At 48.2% G+C, this 16,162-nt stretch overlaps 1 protein-coding gene across 1 annotated transcript in view; it reads left to right on the forward strand.

Moving 5' to 3' along the window:
- The first annotated feature begins 7,860 nt into the window (after positions 1–7,860).
- The window catches only part of BRIP1 (BRCA1 interacting helicase 1), a 186,959-nt gene continuing 178,657 nt past the window's right edge, over positions 7,861–16,162 (forward strand). The window contains exons 1-4 of the mRNA XM_060259393.1: positions 7,861–7,952; positions 10,062–10,191; positions 10,481–10,592; positions 14,939–15,136. Of these exons, the coding sequence (XP_060115376.1) occupies positions 10,096–10,191; positions 10,481–10,592; positions 14,939–15,136 (406 nt within the window). The 5' untranslated portion in view covers positions 7,861–7,952; positions 10,062–10,095. The remainder of the gene's footprint in view (positions 7,953–10,061; positions 10,192–10,480; positions 10,593–14,938; positions 15,137–16,162) is intronic.

A 16,162-nucleotide genomic window follows, 5' to 3' on the forward strand; every position in this document is an offset into this window, starting at 1 on the left:
GCCCACACCAGTCGCAATCCACAAAGCCAGAAATGTTCAGTGAACTGCTTCCAATTCTGCCCTCCAGATAGAGAGTGAACTCATTCCAGGACAGCTGTGGAAGATCGCTGCAACCCAGAGAGAGCCAGTTTGGTGTAGTGGCTAAGAGGGGCAGTATCTGGGAAACCGGGTTTGAGTCCGCCCTCCTCTACATGTACCTGCTGATGTGACAGTGAGTCAGTCACAAGTTCTCACAGAGCTGTTCTGCTCAAGAACCGTTTCCGTCAGAGCTCTCTCAGCTCCACCTACCTTGCATGGTGTCTCTTGTGGGAAGGAAAGGAGATGGTAAGCCCCTTGGAAACTCCTTTGGGTAGTAAAGGGCAGGGTATAAATCCAATATTTTCTTCAAATAAATAACTGCCATATCTCTCTCTCTCTCTCTCGGCTTGACTTCGCGAACGAAGATTTAAGAAGGGTGCAGTAGTCCACTGCCATATATCGCCCCCCTAAAGAATTAGATTTTAGAGAGAGCCAGTTTGGTGTAGTGGTTGAGTGTGCGAACTCTTATCTGGGAGAACCAGGTTTGATTCCCCACTCCTCCACTTGCACCTGCTGGAATGGCCTTGGGTTAGCCACAGCTCTCGCAAGAGTTGTCCTTGAAAGGGCAGCTGCTGTGAGAGCCCTCTCAGCCCCACCCACCTCACAGGGTGTCTGTTGTGGGGGAGGAAGATAAAGGAGATTGTGAGCAGTTCTGAGACTCTGAGATTTGGAGTGGAGGGTGGGATATAAATCCAATATCGTAAGATTTCATGGTACTTCATTGGCCCCATTCTTATTCAACTGTGGAGGAGTGGGGAATCAAACCCGGTTCTCCCAGATAAGAGTCCACGCAGTTAACGCAAACTGGGTTTTGTGGTCTCAGCACCTGCCTGCCACTGCTGGTCTTCCTGCAGACTTTCTCAGTTTGGCGCAGCATCTGCTTTGTTGCAGTGGCAAGACTTGAGTCCCTTAAGCCAACTTCTGGGTGGCTTCTGCTGTCTTCAGTCCAGACTGTTTTGGGTAGCTGAAACTGCACGTCCCTCAAAGAATGACGGTTGTCTGTTGATCATTGCGGTTCTCTCCATTAGCCAGAGTTGCCAGCTCTCCTGCTGGCAACTTGGGCTGGGTGTGTGTGTGTGTGTGTGTGTGTGCAGAAAAGTTGCTTGATGTCACACCGCTCCAGGATTCAGCTGAAACTAGAATAAAATTGAGAGCGGCCATAGAGCTTGGGTTGCACAGAGCGTCCGCTCCAAATTGCTAGAAAGTCCCTGCACACAACCGTAGAGTTTCCAGCAAATTCCTAGAGCATCCCGTACAATGTGCCCAGCGTGATGCGTCACTTCTGGGTGATGTCATTGTGCCGTGCAGTGATGGGCGGGGATCACCCTGGAGGCCTCCTTCCCCCACCCCTGGCAGGAACTTGGGAGCCCTAGTCCCTGCTCGTGTTGGTGATGTTCCAGTTGTGCTTGTTTAGTCATTTGTCGGGGTCGACCCCTGTGCAAAGGAATAAACAAGCCCAACTGGAACATTTAAGATCACAGTATCAGTGCCGGATTAAACCCTGTGGAAGCTCCTAGGCAGTTCAAATCTTGGGGGGCCCTTTGCAAATGATCTCCAAAGAGTGGGAGTGCCAGCTCCACCACTCATGGCACCCCGCTGCAGCCTGCAGGCCCCTTCTCAAAAGCCCCTTTGACAAAGCTGTGGAGGAGAGGCAGAGAGAGGCAAACTTCGTGGGGACGCCAGTAGCAGGCAAGTCAGGCAAAGGGCAGCTCAGTTGCTGGCTGAGCGTGCAGGCTGGGAGGGCTGCAAGCACCAGTCGTTTCCGACTCTGGGGTGACGCTGCTTTCACAATGTTTTCACGGCAGACTTTTTACAGGGCAGTTTGCCATTGCCTTCACCTGTCATCTACACTTTCCCCCCAGCAAGCTGGGGACTCATTTGACCGAACTCGGAAGGCTGAGTCAACCTCGAGCCAGCTACCTGAAAACCCAGCTTCCGCTGGGGATTGAACTCAAGTCGTGAGCAGAGCTTAGGACTGCAGTACTGCAGCTTTACCACTCTGCGCCATGGGGCTCTTAAGGAGGAGAAGCAGCAGCTAAAAGCAGGCCTCCTTCACAAAGCAGTTAATGGAAGAGGCTTCTTTGTTTAGTCACGATGGGCAACCCCTCTCCCTTGACTCTCCTCGGGCAGGCCGTCCTGGCTCTTGCTTCTCCCTTGAGCTGCCTTGGGTGAACTGTGCCGGGCACCACCTCCAATATGACCATTGAAGAAAATTACTGCGGCTGTGGCGAGGCATACGGTACCTTGAAGAGGGAGTAGGTTATGGATAAGGAACAACAGGATTTAAGGGAGGAGAACGAACAACCAGGCAGGGCCGGGGCGTGGGAGTAGGTGACCTAGGCAATTGCCTAGGGTGCCAGCTCCCAAGAGGGGCGCAGGGCTGGCGCCCCCTCCCTGCTCGAGCCTCCGACTGGGCGCTGAGGGGTCGGAGGAACTCCCCCGCCCCTCAGCGCCCAAGAACAACTGAGGTCATCACGCCACGCACGCGCTGTGTGTGTGTGTGAATATTTACCCCCGTGGGAGGGGGGTGGGCACGTGTCAGGGTTCTGCCTCAGGCAGCAGAACCCCATGTGCTGGCCCTGCGACCAGGGGTTGGCAGCCAGGAAGCGAGAGAGAGAGAGAGATGACCAGAGAGAACTGAAAAGAGCAAACACGGAACTCTGAGGAAGAAGCAGTGGTTGACAGTCCGGAGACTAAGAGCCAGGAAAGCTCAAAGGACAAAGACACTAAAGTCTTCCAGGATGGTGTGTCTGGGCACACTATGGGGGTCAAGACCTAAACTTCTTCACACTAGTGTATCTGAGCCAATATTCAACACATTCTGCAATACATGACCCCTTGTGTCAGTCGCTGGACTTAGCAGGGCTTCAGGCCTTTTGCTTCACCTTTCTTTGGCTTTCAGAGGGCAACTTGGGATCATGTGTCCATAACGGTCAATCGCGCCACAGCATCAACGGCTGCTTGTTGAAGCAGACAACATGATTAAAAGACCCACTGTTTGTCAGCTGTCATTAGTGGAATACTGAAATGGCAAGAAGCCTAATGCTTGACCAGCAAAACCCCCTTTTGATTGGCCATCCGCATCCCATCTGTATGGATGGGTGATGATCAAGAGGAGGAGAATGGCAAGTTTGCAGAACCAAAGAGCTTAGAGGAAATTGGAAAGCACTTTTGGTAAGCTTGTACAAGATCCCATCCTCAGCTCTCTTGAAGAGGAGTAAACTGTCAGCTACGGAACGATATGAGACCGATCTCGCGCTAACTTCGCTCCGTGGTCGGTTTCCCTTTTTCTACAGAGCAAGCTTAACGATTTCGCAAAAGCTGCTCTGCGCTGCCATTTTTCATCACGGCAACCTCCAATTTAATGCACAGCAAGGTTAGTGTGAAATTGGCCCAAGAGTCAGATGCTGACGGTGTCTAACGAGGAGCATTTTCCATTTTAAAAAATGTGTTTGGCCAGTAGATGGCACTGCAGGATTACTTTTTAACATTTTTAAAATCCGAGCGTGGTGACTTATAATTCAGACCTGCACAATTTGGGTTAGGTTGAAAAATCTGCTTTAAAATCTTACTCCAAAAATGCAGTATTTTCAGCATTTGTTTGTGGGGAAGATCCTTTGCTCAAAATCTACATCTGGGTGCCTTACAGTTCCCAACTCCCAGATCTTTATTAGTTCATGCCTTATTAATGAATTCAGCCAATGAACCCTGAGGAATATTTAGAAGTTCTGAATCCCCCAAAAAGGTTTGGACAACCATAAATCATGAACCTCCACATTCAGGGGACTCTTTCCCTTTCAGGGGACATACGGTGCACACTGTATGCTGAAATTAAGATTAGGACCAGGAAACGCCGTATGTCTTGTCGAAAGGGAGAGTCCCCTGAAAGCATGACATGTGGCAGTCTAAACCTTATTTTGGGGGTGCAGAGGATAAGCAGTTTTTCCAGTTCCTTATTCAAATCTGCTTTGAAATTCAGGCCTCTTGGTGGCAATCCAAAGAGAAGCTTGTGGTGCCAGAACCAATGTTTGGACCACGCGCCATTGTATGTCTTCTTTAGACCAGGAGAGTCCCCTGAATGCAGTACTGCAGTCCAAACTCTGCTCACGACCCGAGTTCGATCCCAGCAGAAACTGGGTTCAGGTAGCCGGCTCATGGTTGACTCAGCCTTTCATCCTTCCGAGGTCGGTAAAATGAGTCCCCAGCTTGCTGGGGGGAAAGTGTAGATGACTGGGGAAGGAAATGGCAAACCACCCCGTAAAAACATCGTGAGGTGATGTCACCCCAGAGTCGGAAACAACTGGTGCTTGCACAGGGGACTACCTTTACCTTTATGATTGATGGCGGTCCAACCCTTATATTAGGGTTCAGAGCTTTTAAACTCTCCTCAGTGTTTTTGGGTTGAATTCATGAATAAGTCACAGATCAGGAACTGGGAACCAACTGTGGCCTCCTCCATTTTCGCCACTTAAAACAACAACACTATGCAATCTAATTTTGAACATCAATCCCACATTCTCCTTCATACCTGCTTCTTCTGTCTCTCCTAAGGCTGATGGTTCTTGTGCCACACCTCCTTGCTCCAGTGCCTGCCTGACCGCTGGCCTGGTTTTGTTGTTTCCTCCTGTCAACCCTGTGGTGCAGCGTGTTAAAGCTGCAGCACTGCAGTCCTAAGCTCTGCTCATGACCTGAGTTCGATCCCCTGCAGAAGCTGGGTTTTCAGGTTGCTGGCTCAAGGTTGACTCAGCCTTCCATCCTTCTGAGGTCGGTAAAATGAGTCCCCAGCTTGCTGGGGGGAAAGTGGAGATGACTGGGGAAGGCAATGGCAAACCACCCCGTAAAAAGTATCCCATGAAAATGTTGTGAAAGCAACATCACCCCAGAGTTGGGAACGACTGGTACTTGCACAGGGGACCTTTCCTGTCAGCACACACCAGAGGATTCTGGCATTTTTTGGAAGGGTACCCCTGGGGGTAGCGTTGCCAAGTCCAATCCAAGAAATATCTGGGGACTTTGGGGGTGGAGCCAGGAGACACTGGGGGTGGAGCCAGGAGCAAGGTTGCGACAAGCATAACTGAACTCCAAAGGGAGTGCTGGCCATCACATTTCAAGGGACCACACACCTTTTAAATACCTTCCCTCCATAGGAAATCATGAAGGATAGGGGCACCTTCTTTTGGGGCTCATAGAATTGGATCCCCTGGTCCAATCCTTTTGAAACTTGGAGGGTGTTTTGGGGAGAGGCACTGGATGCTGTGCTGAAAATGTGGTAAGATGTGGTGCCTCTACCTCAGGGGTGGCCAATGGTAGTGCTCCAGATTTTTTTTTGCCTACAACTCCCATCAGCCCCAGCCAGCATGGCCAATGGCTGGGGCTGATGGGAGTTGTAGGCAAAAAGCATCTGGAGAGCTACCATTGGCCACCCCTGCTCTACCTCAAAAAACAGTCCCACAGAGCCCCAGATGGCTACAGATCAATTCTCCATTATACCCTATGGGAATTGGTCTCCACAGGGAATAATTGAGCACCCAGCATACGTTTCCCTCCCTCCCCTCCCCTGCTTTCTGATGACCCTGACGCGGGGGGGGGGGGGGGCTCAAAACCGGGGGATCCCCTGCGCCCACCTGGGGATTGGCAACCCTATCTGGGAGGGGGTGTCATACACATGTAGCTGGATCTGGTTGTCAGAGCATGTCTGGTGGGCACTGTGTCAACTCCACAAGTTGGGATTTCAGGGTGAAGAAGATATTGGATTTCTATCCCGCCCTCCACTCCGAAGAGTCTCAGAGTGGCTCACAATCTCCTTTCCCTTCCTCCTCTGCAACAGACACCCTGTGAGGTAGATGAAGATATTGGATTTATATCCCGCCCTCCACTCCGAAGTCTCAGAGCGGCTCACAATCTCCTTTCCCTTCCTCCCCCACAACAGACACCCTGTGAGGTAGATGAAGATATTGGATTTCTATCCCGCCCTCCACTCGGAAGAGTCTCAGAGTGGCTCACAATCTCCTTTCCCTTCCTCCTCTGCAACAGACACCCTGTGAGGTAGATGAAGATATTGGATTTATATCCTGCCCTCCACTCCGAAGTCTCAGAGCGGCTCACAATCTCCTTTATCTTCCTCCCCCACAACAGACACCCTGTGAGGTAGATGAAGATATTGGATTTATATCCCGCCCTCCACTCCGAAGAGTATCAGAGTGGCTCACAATCTCCTTTCCCTTCCTCCCCCACAACAGACACCCAGTGAGGTAAATGAAGATATTGGATTTATATCCCGCCCTCCACTCCGAAGAGTCTCAGAGCGGCTCACAATCTCCTTTCCCTTCTTCCCCCACAACAGACACCCTGTGAGGTAGATGAAGATATTGGATTTATATCCCGCCCTCCACTCTGAAAGGTCTCAGAGCAGCTCACAATCTCCTTTCCCTTCCTCCCTCACAACAGACACCCTGTGAGGTAAATGAAGATATTGGATTTGTATCCCGCCCTCCACTCCGAAGAGTCTCAGAGCGGCTCACAATCTCCTTTCCCTTCCTCCCCCACAACAGACACCCAGTGAGGTAAATGAAGATATTGGATTTGTATCCCGCCCTCCACTCCGAAGAGTCTCAGAGCGGCTCACAATCTCCTTTCCCTTCCTCCCCCACAACAGGCACCCTGTGAGGTAGATGGAGATATTGGATTTATATCCTGCCCTCCACTCCGAAGAGTCTCAGAGCGGCTCACAATCTCCTTTACCTTTCTCCCCCGCAAAAGACACCCTGTGAGGTAAATGAAGATATTGGATTTATATCCCGCCCTCCACTCCGAAGAGTCCCAGAGGGGCTCACAATCTCCTTTCCCTTCCTCCCCCACAGCAGACACCCTGTGAGGTAGATGAAGATATTGGATTTGTATCCCGCCCTCCACTCCGAAGAGTCTCAGAGCGGCTCACAATCTCCTTTCCCTTCCTCCCCCACAACAGACACCCTGTGAGGTAGATGGAGATATTGGATTTATATCCTGCCCTCCACTCCAAAAAGTCTCAGAGTGGTCACAATCTCCTTTCCCTTCCTCCCCCACAACAGACACCCTGTGAGGTGGGTGGGGCTGGAGAAGGCTCTCCCAGCAACTGCCCTTTTAAGGACAACCTCTGCCAGAGCTACGGCTGACCCAAGGCCATTCCAGCAGGTGCAAGTGGAGGAGTGGGGAATCGAACCCCATTCTCCCAGATAAGAGTCCGCACACTTCACCACTACACCAAACTGGCTCTCCCCAGGGTGGTGGAACCTGGGAATGGGATTTACCCTGGTGGGCTACGTTGCCACGGAGCCCACCCTCTGAAGCTGTTCTTCTCTCCAGGGAAACGGATCTCTGTACTCGACAGGTCTCCAGGTCCCACCTGGAGGTTGGCAACCATAGGGGGCCCCTAACGCAGACAGAGTTTCCAATTCCCGAGAATTTCCCAGCCCATCTGGGCAACCCTATGAGAACGCAAACAAAGAGAAAACTCTCTTAGCCTCTCTCGACACCCACAGCTATAACTGATTGAAAAATAAATACATCCCCCCAAAAGCCTCTCTAGGCTTAAGGAAGACGAGCACGACTGGGCGGCTGTAAAGTCCATAGGCCGCAAAGGGGTTACCTAGGCAACCCGAGGAACCCGGAAATCAGGCTGCGGCGCGTTCAGGGATGGGAGAGAGTCCCCGTATGGAGGGGGGTGGGGAATTCACCCAGCCGGGAAGATTGTGGATTGGTCGGCTGTCAGTTTCCCCTTTCATCGCTCATTGGCTGTTCTTCGCGATGGGAAGTGAGGGGCGGAGCGCAGCTTAGGCGGGAAGGGAAGTTCGAAGCTGAGGAGAGCCGGGTCGGTTTTCGCCTGGCTTCTGGCGGTAAGCGGGAGGGGAGGGATTGACTGCCGGTGTGGAAAATGCCTTCTCGCCTCATAGTTTCGGATACGAATCAATATCAGGGCTTTTTTTTTTTAAGCAGGTGCTCCTTTGCATATTAGGCCACCCCCCCCCCGATGCAGCCAATCCTCGAAGAGCTTACAGGGCCTATTGTAAACTCCAGGAGGATTGGCTGCATCGGAGGGGTGTGGCCTAATATGCAAAGGAGCTCCTGCTGCAAAAAAAGCCCTTGGAACCATTCCCCCCAGTCGATCCAGGTGGACAGCTGTGTTGGTGTGAAGCCGCAGAACAGATTCTGAGTCCGAGGGCTCCTTGAGGACCAACACAAGTTTATTCCTCTTCATCATGTGACATGCGAATTTGCTGTTCAGCTAGGGTTGCCAATCCCCAGGTGGGGGCAGGGGATCCCCCAGTTTGGAGGGCCCCCCCCCGCTTCAGGGTCGTCAGAAAGCGGGGGAAGGGGAGGGAAATATCTGCTGGGAACTCTGTTATTCCCTAGGGAGATTTATTCCCATAGAAAATAACGGAGAATTGATCTGGGGCTCTGGGGGGGGCTGTTTTTCGGGGTAGAGGCACCAAATGGTTAGTATAGCATCTAGTGCCTCTCCCCAAGATACCCCCCAAGTTTCAAAAGGATTGGACCAGGGGGTCCAATTCTATGACCCCAAAAGAAGGTGCCCCTATCCTTCATTATTTCCTATGGAAGGAAGGCATTTAAAAGGTGTGCTGTCCCTTTAAATGTGATGGCCAGAACTCCCTTTGGAGTTCAATTATGCTTGTCACGGCCTTGATCTTGGCTCCACCCCTAATGTCTCCTGGCTCCACCCCCAAAGTCCCCAGATATTTCTTGAATTGGACTTGGCAACCCTGTTCAGCCTCTGTTAATAAGTGTGACCTGTTACCTTCCGTTTCTGTGTCTCTGAGGAAGCGTGTGTGCACACGGGAGCTCATACCTTGAATTAAACTGTGTTGGTCTTAAAGGTACCCCTGGACTTAAATTTTGCCCCCCCCCCCGTAGGTTAAGGGAAGGAACATCTTCTCTTCTGCATTCTTCTCCTTAAGTGGAATTAAAACAGAAGAATCCTCTGTTGAGTTCTGCTGCGAGCATCCACCTGTCGCAAAACACTGACTGGAGAAGGTGTACACCAGGGGGGCCCAAACTTGCTTAACGTAAGAGCCGCATGGAATAAACATCAGATGTTTGAGAGCCGCAAGGAAGAAGGGAAGAAAATAGATGAGGAAGAGGTAGGAAGAAAGCAACTTTAACTTTAAATTAATTTTCCAAGCTGCCAGTTGGTTTGGCTTGAAGTGATTTAAAGAGAGAAATGCCTTCTCCAAGCTGGTCAACGGGGCGGTGGGGGCTTTGAAAGCCGCACAATATGTGTGAAAGAGCCACATGTGGCTCCCGAGCCGCAATTTGGCCACCCCTGGTGTACACTGTTCTGTTGCATCTGCTTGTTTCTGCACAGAGCACACCCAGAACCAATTTCCCAGCCACTGTCATGGAATAAGATAGGCAAAAACACCTCCCAACACAGGCTAATTACAGGAGAGGTGAAAAAGTCCTACCTTTTCCTTGTTCGTGTCTTTTTCATTACGTTACTGATGGAATACCTTCACTGACAACAGCATGCAAGATTTTGCGTTCCTCAGAAATCTTCCTTAGGCCTTGATGGCTCAAAATAAAAAAGAGGGGGTCATCATGACCTTAAAGACCCTCATACCAGCATTTGGTGGAACTTCTGACAGGCAGAGAAGATTGGATTTCATAACATGTAGAAGAAGGAAGCCATTGCCTCTTTGCTTAGCCTCTACTTATCAGGTTAGGAATGCCTGCTTAACGTCTTCACATCAGAACAGAGCGAAAAGAAAAGATAGCTTATTTGGGGTCTTGTATCTGAACCCTGATGTCTGTTACCTGTGCCATCTTGGTATCTACCCACAAGACACTGAGGAGTGATTTGGAATACAGTTTCTTACTTGCAGCTAGGTTGTTTCCATTTGTTTCTGTCTTATACTGGGTATGGTTCTTCTGTGGTTTCTGGTGTACAATGTGCATAGTTTAAAATAGTCTTCCTTTTTAAATTGCAGTTGGCAATCTGAATTCCAGAACGGGAGCGTGGTTATGGCTTCAACGGTATCTTCTGAATACACTATCGGGGGAGTGAAAATTCTCTTCCCTTGCAAGGCCTATCCTTCACAGCTGGCTATGATGAATGCAGTAAGTTGTGCTGAGAAACTAGATTTTGATTTTAAGTGATAGTCTCCGCTGTAATGTTTTTTGGGGAGCCAGTGTTTATTGCACAACCAATAATGGAGTACTGTAATGGAGTGTACCCATGCCCAGGTTCTTTTTTACTGATAAAAAATAAGCGTGTTTTTCTCCAAAGAAGTTTTGATGGAAGTGTGAGGATTTTTTGGCCATTTTGGAATAGAGAACAGCAGCAACGATAAATAAAAATAAAGTCTCCTTTGTGCATTCTATTCATTATAATTGTTTTCCCCTCTAGATTGTCAAGGGGCTGAACTCCAGGCAGCACTGCTTATTGGAGAGCCCTACAGGAAGTGGGAAAAGCTTGGCATTGCTTTGCTCAGCATTGTCGTGGCAACAGTCTTTGTACGGTAAGCCATTCTGTAGCATCATTTCCTGTTACAGTATCTGGTGACAGGTACCTGTGCCTTGAATTGGGAATTTCTGAATCTGGGATCTCACAGTGACTACTGTGGACTTTGTGCATTCAGGTCTCTGAATCCTCTTGAAATGCTGAAAGGGATGTGCAATGTTAGCCCAGGAATCCTTTGAGCTGGCCAGGACTGGTATAAGCAGGCCTCAGATTCAGAAGGAGCTCACAGGAGCACAGCTCCTGAACCTTTCTGAGAGTTCCCCCTCTTCCTCCCCACCTTGTCCATTGAATAGTAGGTGTAGCTGCATAACAATCCCTGGATTAGGAGAGCGTGCAGCCAGCCAGCCACCAGGGGCTTTGCCACGCCCCCAGACCCCAGCATTAACCCCTGGAGAAGCCCACACCACCCTTTCTCCACTTCTTATGGGATTTTGGGTGGCAGGCGGCGTGCTGGCCTTTTGACTGTGGGGGGGGGGGTGTGGTGGTGGCCCAGGAGAGCCCCAGCAGCATCCAGGGCTCTCCTTTCTTGCATTGGGTTGCTTTGGGCTGGTGCTAATGAGTTATGCTAATGAGCTCCACCACCTCTTTTTCTACAAAACGACCCCTGGGTATAAGCAATAAGAGCCTGGCTTTTTGCCCCTGCTAAGGCATTCGAGTGGAGTCATCTTTGGCTCCGGCTTTTCCAGCTCTTGCTAACGACCTCAGGAATCCTGTGATGGAAAACGCACATTCAGTCCAGGTCTAGATCTGAAAAATGTGCTCACAAATATGATTTTTATTTACGCATTTTATTTATTTCTAGCCTCAGTTCAGGGTTTTCAGAGCTGCTTGAAACCCCCCCCCCCCATTAAAACAATATCAGATGCAATTACAGTTGCTGCTGTCAAAATATAAATGGCAAATCTGCTTCCAAAGTAATAGAAGCAGTTTTTAAAAGTGAATAACAAAACAGAGGCTGCAAAATAATAATTTTGAACTTTCAACCATGTTAGGAAATGAATAGCAACAAGATGACCTGCTTAAACTATTGCATAGTTACATGCACAGCTGCCACAATTCAAAATGGTGTTAAATGGGTGACCAAACACAACAAATAAAATAAAATAAATAAACTTGAGCCTATATCGTAGAAGGAACACCGTCGCCGCTGAAAAACTGAATAATATAACATCTAGATCTTAGCACCAAATTAAATGCTGACTGTTAATTACGGAATGCATAATTTTATAGAATGTTTGATTTATAATACTGTTTTAACTATTGTAATGTTTTTATGCTGTGAGTCGCACTAAGGCTGCTTTGGATGGGAGGGTGGGATACAAATCAAATAAAAATAAAATAAACAAAAAAACCCCGGAAAATTTAAAACGGGAGCTAAAAGTTCCAGCTGAACACCTGTAGAGAGGATGTTTTACAACCAAGGCCTTACCTTTCATAGCTGTGGCTCTTAGATAGGCACAACCAGAACATGGATTCCAAAGATGGTACCGGGGATGACGCTTCGTGTTCTCTTAGTCTGTACTCTGATGCCTTTTGGTCAGTGGCATTCTGGGCAGGCAACAGTGAAGGCAGCAGTATGGTAGGCTATTTGAATGGTTGAACAAATACGAAGATAGCTGGACTTCTCTCCCTTTAATATTTGAGCAGCAGAGGCGTTTCAGTTGGTGTGGCTTTTTTCTCCTGTGTGTGACAAACCACAACTGTCAAAACTTTTTAATTAAAATAACAGGAATCCTTTCGTCTCTTGCATCTGGTCAGCCTGTTGGAAGGAAATGCTGTAGTTCTGCAGTACATTGAATTGGACTGTGTCGGAGTCCTTGAGGGGTTGTTGTCTGTAAATTATTCAAGTTGCTGTTGACTAGACAGAAAAGAATGCTGAGCTGAGTGAAAGAGACCCTACCTGCTACTGGGTCAAGTAAGATCACAGTGTTCACAGTGAAGCCACAGGCTGGTTCATGCATGTCCACTTTTCACTGGTCATCACCAGTGTTCTCTCTAAGCTGAGTCAGTGTGAGCTAACTCACAATTTTTTAGCTTCCAGCTCACGCATTTTTGTCTCAGCTCAGGAAAAACGGCCCTAGAGCAAACTAATTTCTGCAGCAGCTCACAACTTTAATGCCAGTAGCTCACAAAGTGGAATTTTTGCTCACAAGACTCCACAGCTTAGAGGGAGCATTGGTTGTCACTTGATATCTCGTGTGTGCTCACCACTTGATGACTCACAATTGTGAATGGACCATCATAAATCTTAACAGTGCTGACCAAACTTCTTGGTACCAGTGCGCAAAGTCAAGAGCCTGGGAGTGCTACTGGAATCCTCTTTATCAATGGAGGCCCAAGTAGCTGCCACTGCTAGATCCGCCTTCTTTCATCTTAGGAGAGCGAGGCAGTTGGCCCCCTTCCTGGAACGCACCGACCTAGCAACTGTGATCCACGCAACGGTCACTTCGAGATTAGACTACTGCAATGCCCTCTACATGGGGCTGCCCTTATACCGAACACGGAGGCTTCAGGTAGTCCAGAACGCGGCGGCCAGGCTGCTGGAGGGACTACCACGGTGGGAAACTGCACGGCCTGGGCTGCGGGATCTACATTGGCTGCCGGTTGTCTACCGTGTTCGCTATAAGGTGCTGGTTATCACCTTTAAAGCCCTATATGGCCGAGGACCTGCCTACCTAAAGGACCGCCTCTCCCCATATGTGCCCCAGAGAGCACTGAGATCCAGCTCACAGAACTTACTGACAATCCCTGGGCCAAGAGAAGCCAGGCTGAGGGCCACTAGGGAGCAGGCCTTCTCGGTGATAGCCGCTCGCTGGTGGAACGACCTTCCGGAGATGGTGCGAGCCCTGCGGGACTTGAACCAGTTCCGCAGGGCTTGCAAAACATGTCTCTTTCAGCTGGCCTTTGAGATGGAACCCGACTAATTTGATGAATGGACAACTAGTCATCTTGTGGATATCACGACTACAGCATTTAGCACCTATTTTATTATATATTTAACTTTTAAATAATTTTTACTGTAACTGATATTTAAAATTGTTTATGTTGTTTTATGATTCATGGGATTCCCATGCCTGTCAGCCGCCCTGAGCCCGCCTCGGCGGGGAGGGCGCGATATAAAAATAAAATATTATTATTATTATTATTATTATTATTATTATTATTATTATTATTATTATTATTATTATTATTATTATTATTTATCGCATCCTTTTCAGAGAAGTCATGCAGTGGAGGGGTAAAAAGTTACAGAACCACAGAGTTGGAAGGGGCTGTACAAGCCATCTAGTCCAACTCCCTGCTCGATGTAGGATCGGCCTAGAGCGTCCCTGACATCTGTTTGTTCAGCCGCTGCTTAAGGATTGCCAGTGAGGGAGAGGTCACCGCCTCCCTAGGTAGCGGATTCCACTGCTGAACAACTCTTACTGTTAAAAAGTTATTTTCTAGTATCCAGCCAGTACTTTCCCACCCTTAATTTAGACACATTATTATTTCCCACCCTTAATTTAGACACTATTCCTGCTGCCAACAGGAATAGCTCTCTGCCCTCCATTGACAGCACTTCAAATATTTCAAGAGAGGAATCATGTCCTCCCTCAACCTCCTCTTCTCCAGACGGAACATTCCCAAATTCCTCATCCTTTCCTCTTAGGGCTTGGTTGCACCAATTCCTTGAAGGGGATTGGGTGCTTTGTTAGGAAAAAGTGCAGAAGGCTGCAGCCCTGGTCGCTCATAATCTCATCATTCCTAGGATTTGGTTTGGCTCAGTTTTCCAGCCTCTGGCTCACACATTTTTCTCTTGGCTCGTGAAAAATGGTCCCAGAGCAAGCTAATTTATGCAGTAGCTCACAACTTTAATGCCAGTAGCTCATGAAATAGAATTTTTGCTCACAAGGCTCAACGGCTTAGAGGGAGTATTGCTCATAGGCTGTATCCATGCCCTCCCTCCAACTCCAAGAGACAGAATGGAGGTGGATAGCCCCTGCAGAGATATGAACTATATGTGTGTTGAGTTGTGGTGGTGCTATATACCCTACATTGATGACCGAGCTCATTGTGGAGAAGGAGAGCAGGAAGCCAGTGGCATGCAAAACTTCCCACCTCTATATCTGAGGTGTTCAGTGGGCAATGGAGGGGTTCAGGCAATCTTTCAGGCCACAGGCCTATCACTTGTGGGTTATTTTGTAATGAAATGAGCTGCGTTTTCAACATTTAACTTGATTTATTACAGTGCTGACAAAATGATGTTTGTAGCCCTTAAATTGCCAAAAAAGCTCTACTCTGCCCTGCAGTTCCTTTTTTTTAAAAAAAAAAAATGCAAACCATCTTCTGTTTGCTCTTCAGAAAAGCCATCGAGTGAATGGTCATGCTTAAAGGAATGCAAGAAGTCAGAGCCCTTGATGCGATGTGGCTGTAATTGCCATGCAGAACCCACAGCCCAGGACCAGAGTAGTGCAGGGTTGAACCAAGGCAGTTGCTCTTACTTCACTGACAACGAAACCAAGAGCCCTCTGAGCAGCGGAACCACGATGAGAAATGGAGGTAGTTTTACTTGAAAACTTCTTTTTGTATTTTCTTTCCCTCTTCTTTTTTTGCTGAGCAGCCCGTGTAAATGTCGTCTTCTTATTTGTTTGCCTGTGGTTGTCCTGCCCAGTTGCTTTAAAGATAGATAGATGGATGGATGCTGGTCCAGCCCAGGGAACCGAGGGAAGAGACAAAATCACCTTCTTATATTCAGCTTCTAATGGCACACAAAAGGCTTTAAAAAGTTCAAAATAAGATGTTTTATTTAACTTAGAGGTGAAAAGGTCAGATGGAATCAGGAGTAGGATTTATGAGGTGAAGCAATGTAAAACGGAGGTAACTTTGTGATCATACTAACTTCAGATAATTTGTTACTAACAAGTAAGTGTTTCTGCTAATCAAAAAGATCCTTTAAAACTTTGAGGAGAGTGACTTTCTCTTCAGTTTCTGCTTATACACTCAAGCACAGGATTCTGAGTTTCACTGAAGGCAGGAACATATAGCAAGTTCCCCAAATCCCACTATATATACAGATGAGGGAATCACTTCTCTTTTAAGAGCCATCTGCCTTTTCACTGGGCAGGGATTACTTCTTTTAACTTCTCTAGAAGCAATATTTCTTTTTGGCTTGAATAGGGATCCTCTCTGATCCTCTCACTTCTTTTGCTTCCTTCCCAGTCCACAGTCTCTTCTTCAACTGTCAGTTCCTAGCTGTAATTTTTTAACTGAATCTTGCCACAGAATTCTGTTTGAACAGCCTGTCACTCCAAGATTCTCATACTCTGTTAGGCATTGAGGCAGGCTTGTAAATACTACTTGCATGAGTGCATGTGGCAAATAAGATAGGCACCTAGCTTTAGTTGGTTTTTTTAAATTCAGGGGCATTTTGATCAGTGCATGTATAAAGTCAGTGTTAGCTAACATCCCTAGCCTGGAAGAGATAGGGCTATCCTGCCCATTTCCTTCCATTGGAGGAAGCAAATATGCAGAAACATCCCTTTGAGCTTCAGGTTCAGTCCAAAGCAACAACAGTTTAAAAAAATT

The sequence above is a fragment of the Heteronotia binoei genome, chromosome 18 (genome assembly GCF_032191835.1).
Source record: "Heteronotia binoei isolate CCM8104 ecotype False Entrance Well chromosome 18, APGP_CSIRO_Hbin_v1, whole genome shotgun sequence".
NCBI classification, from domain to species: domain Eukaryota; kingdom Metazoa; phylum Chordata; class Lepidosauria; order Squamata; family Gekkonidae; genus Heteronotia; species Heteronotia binoei.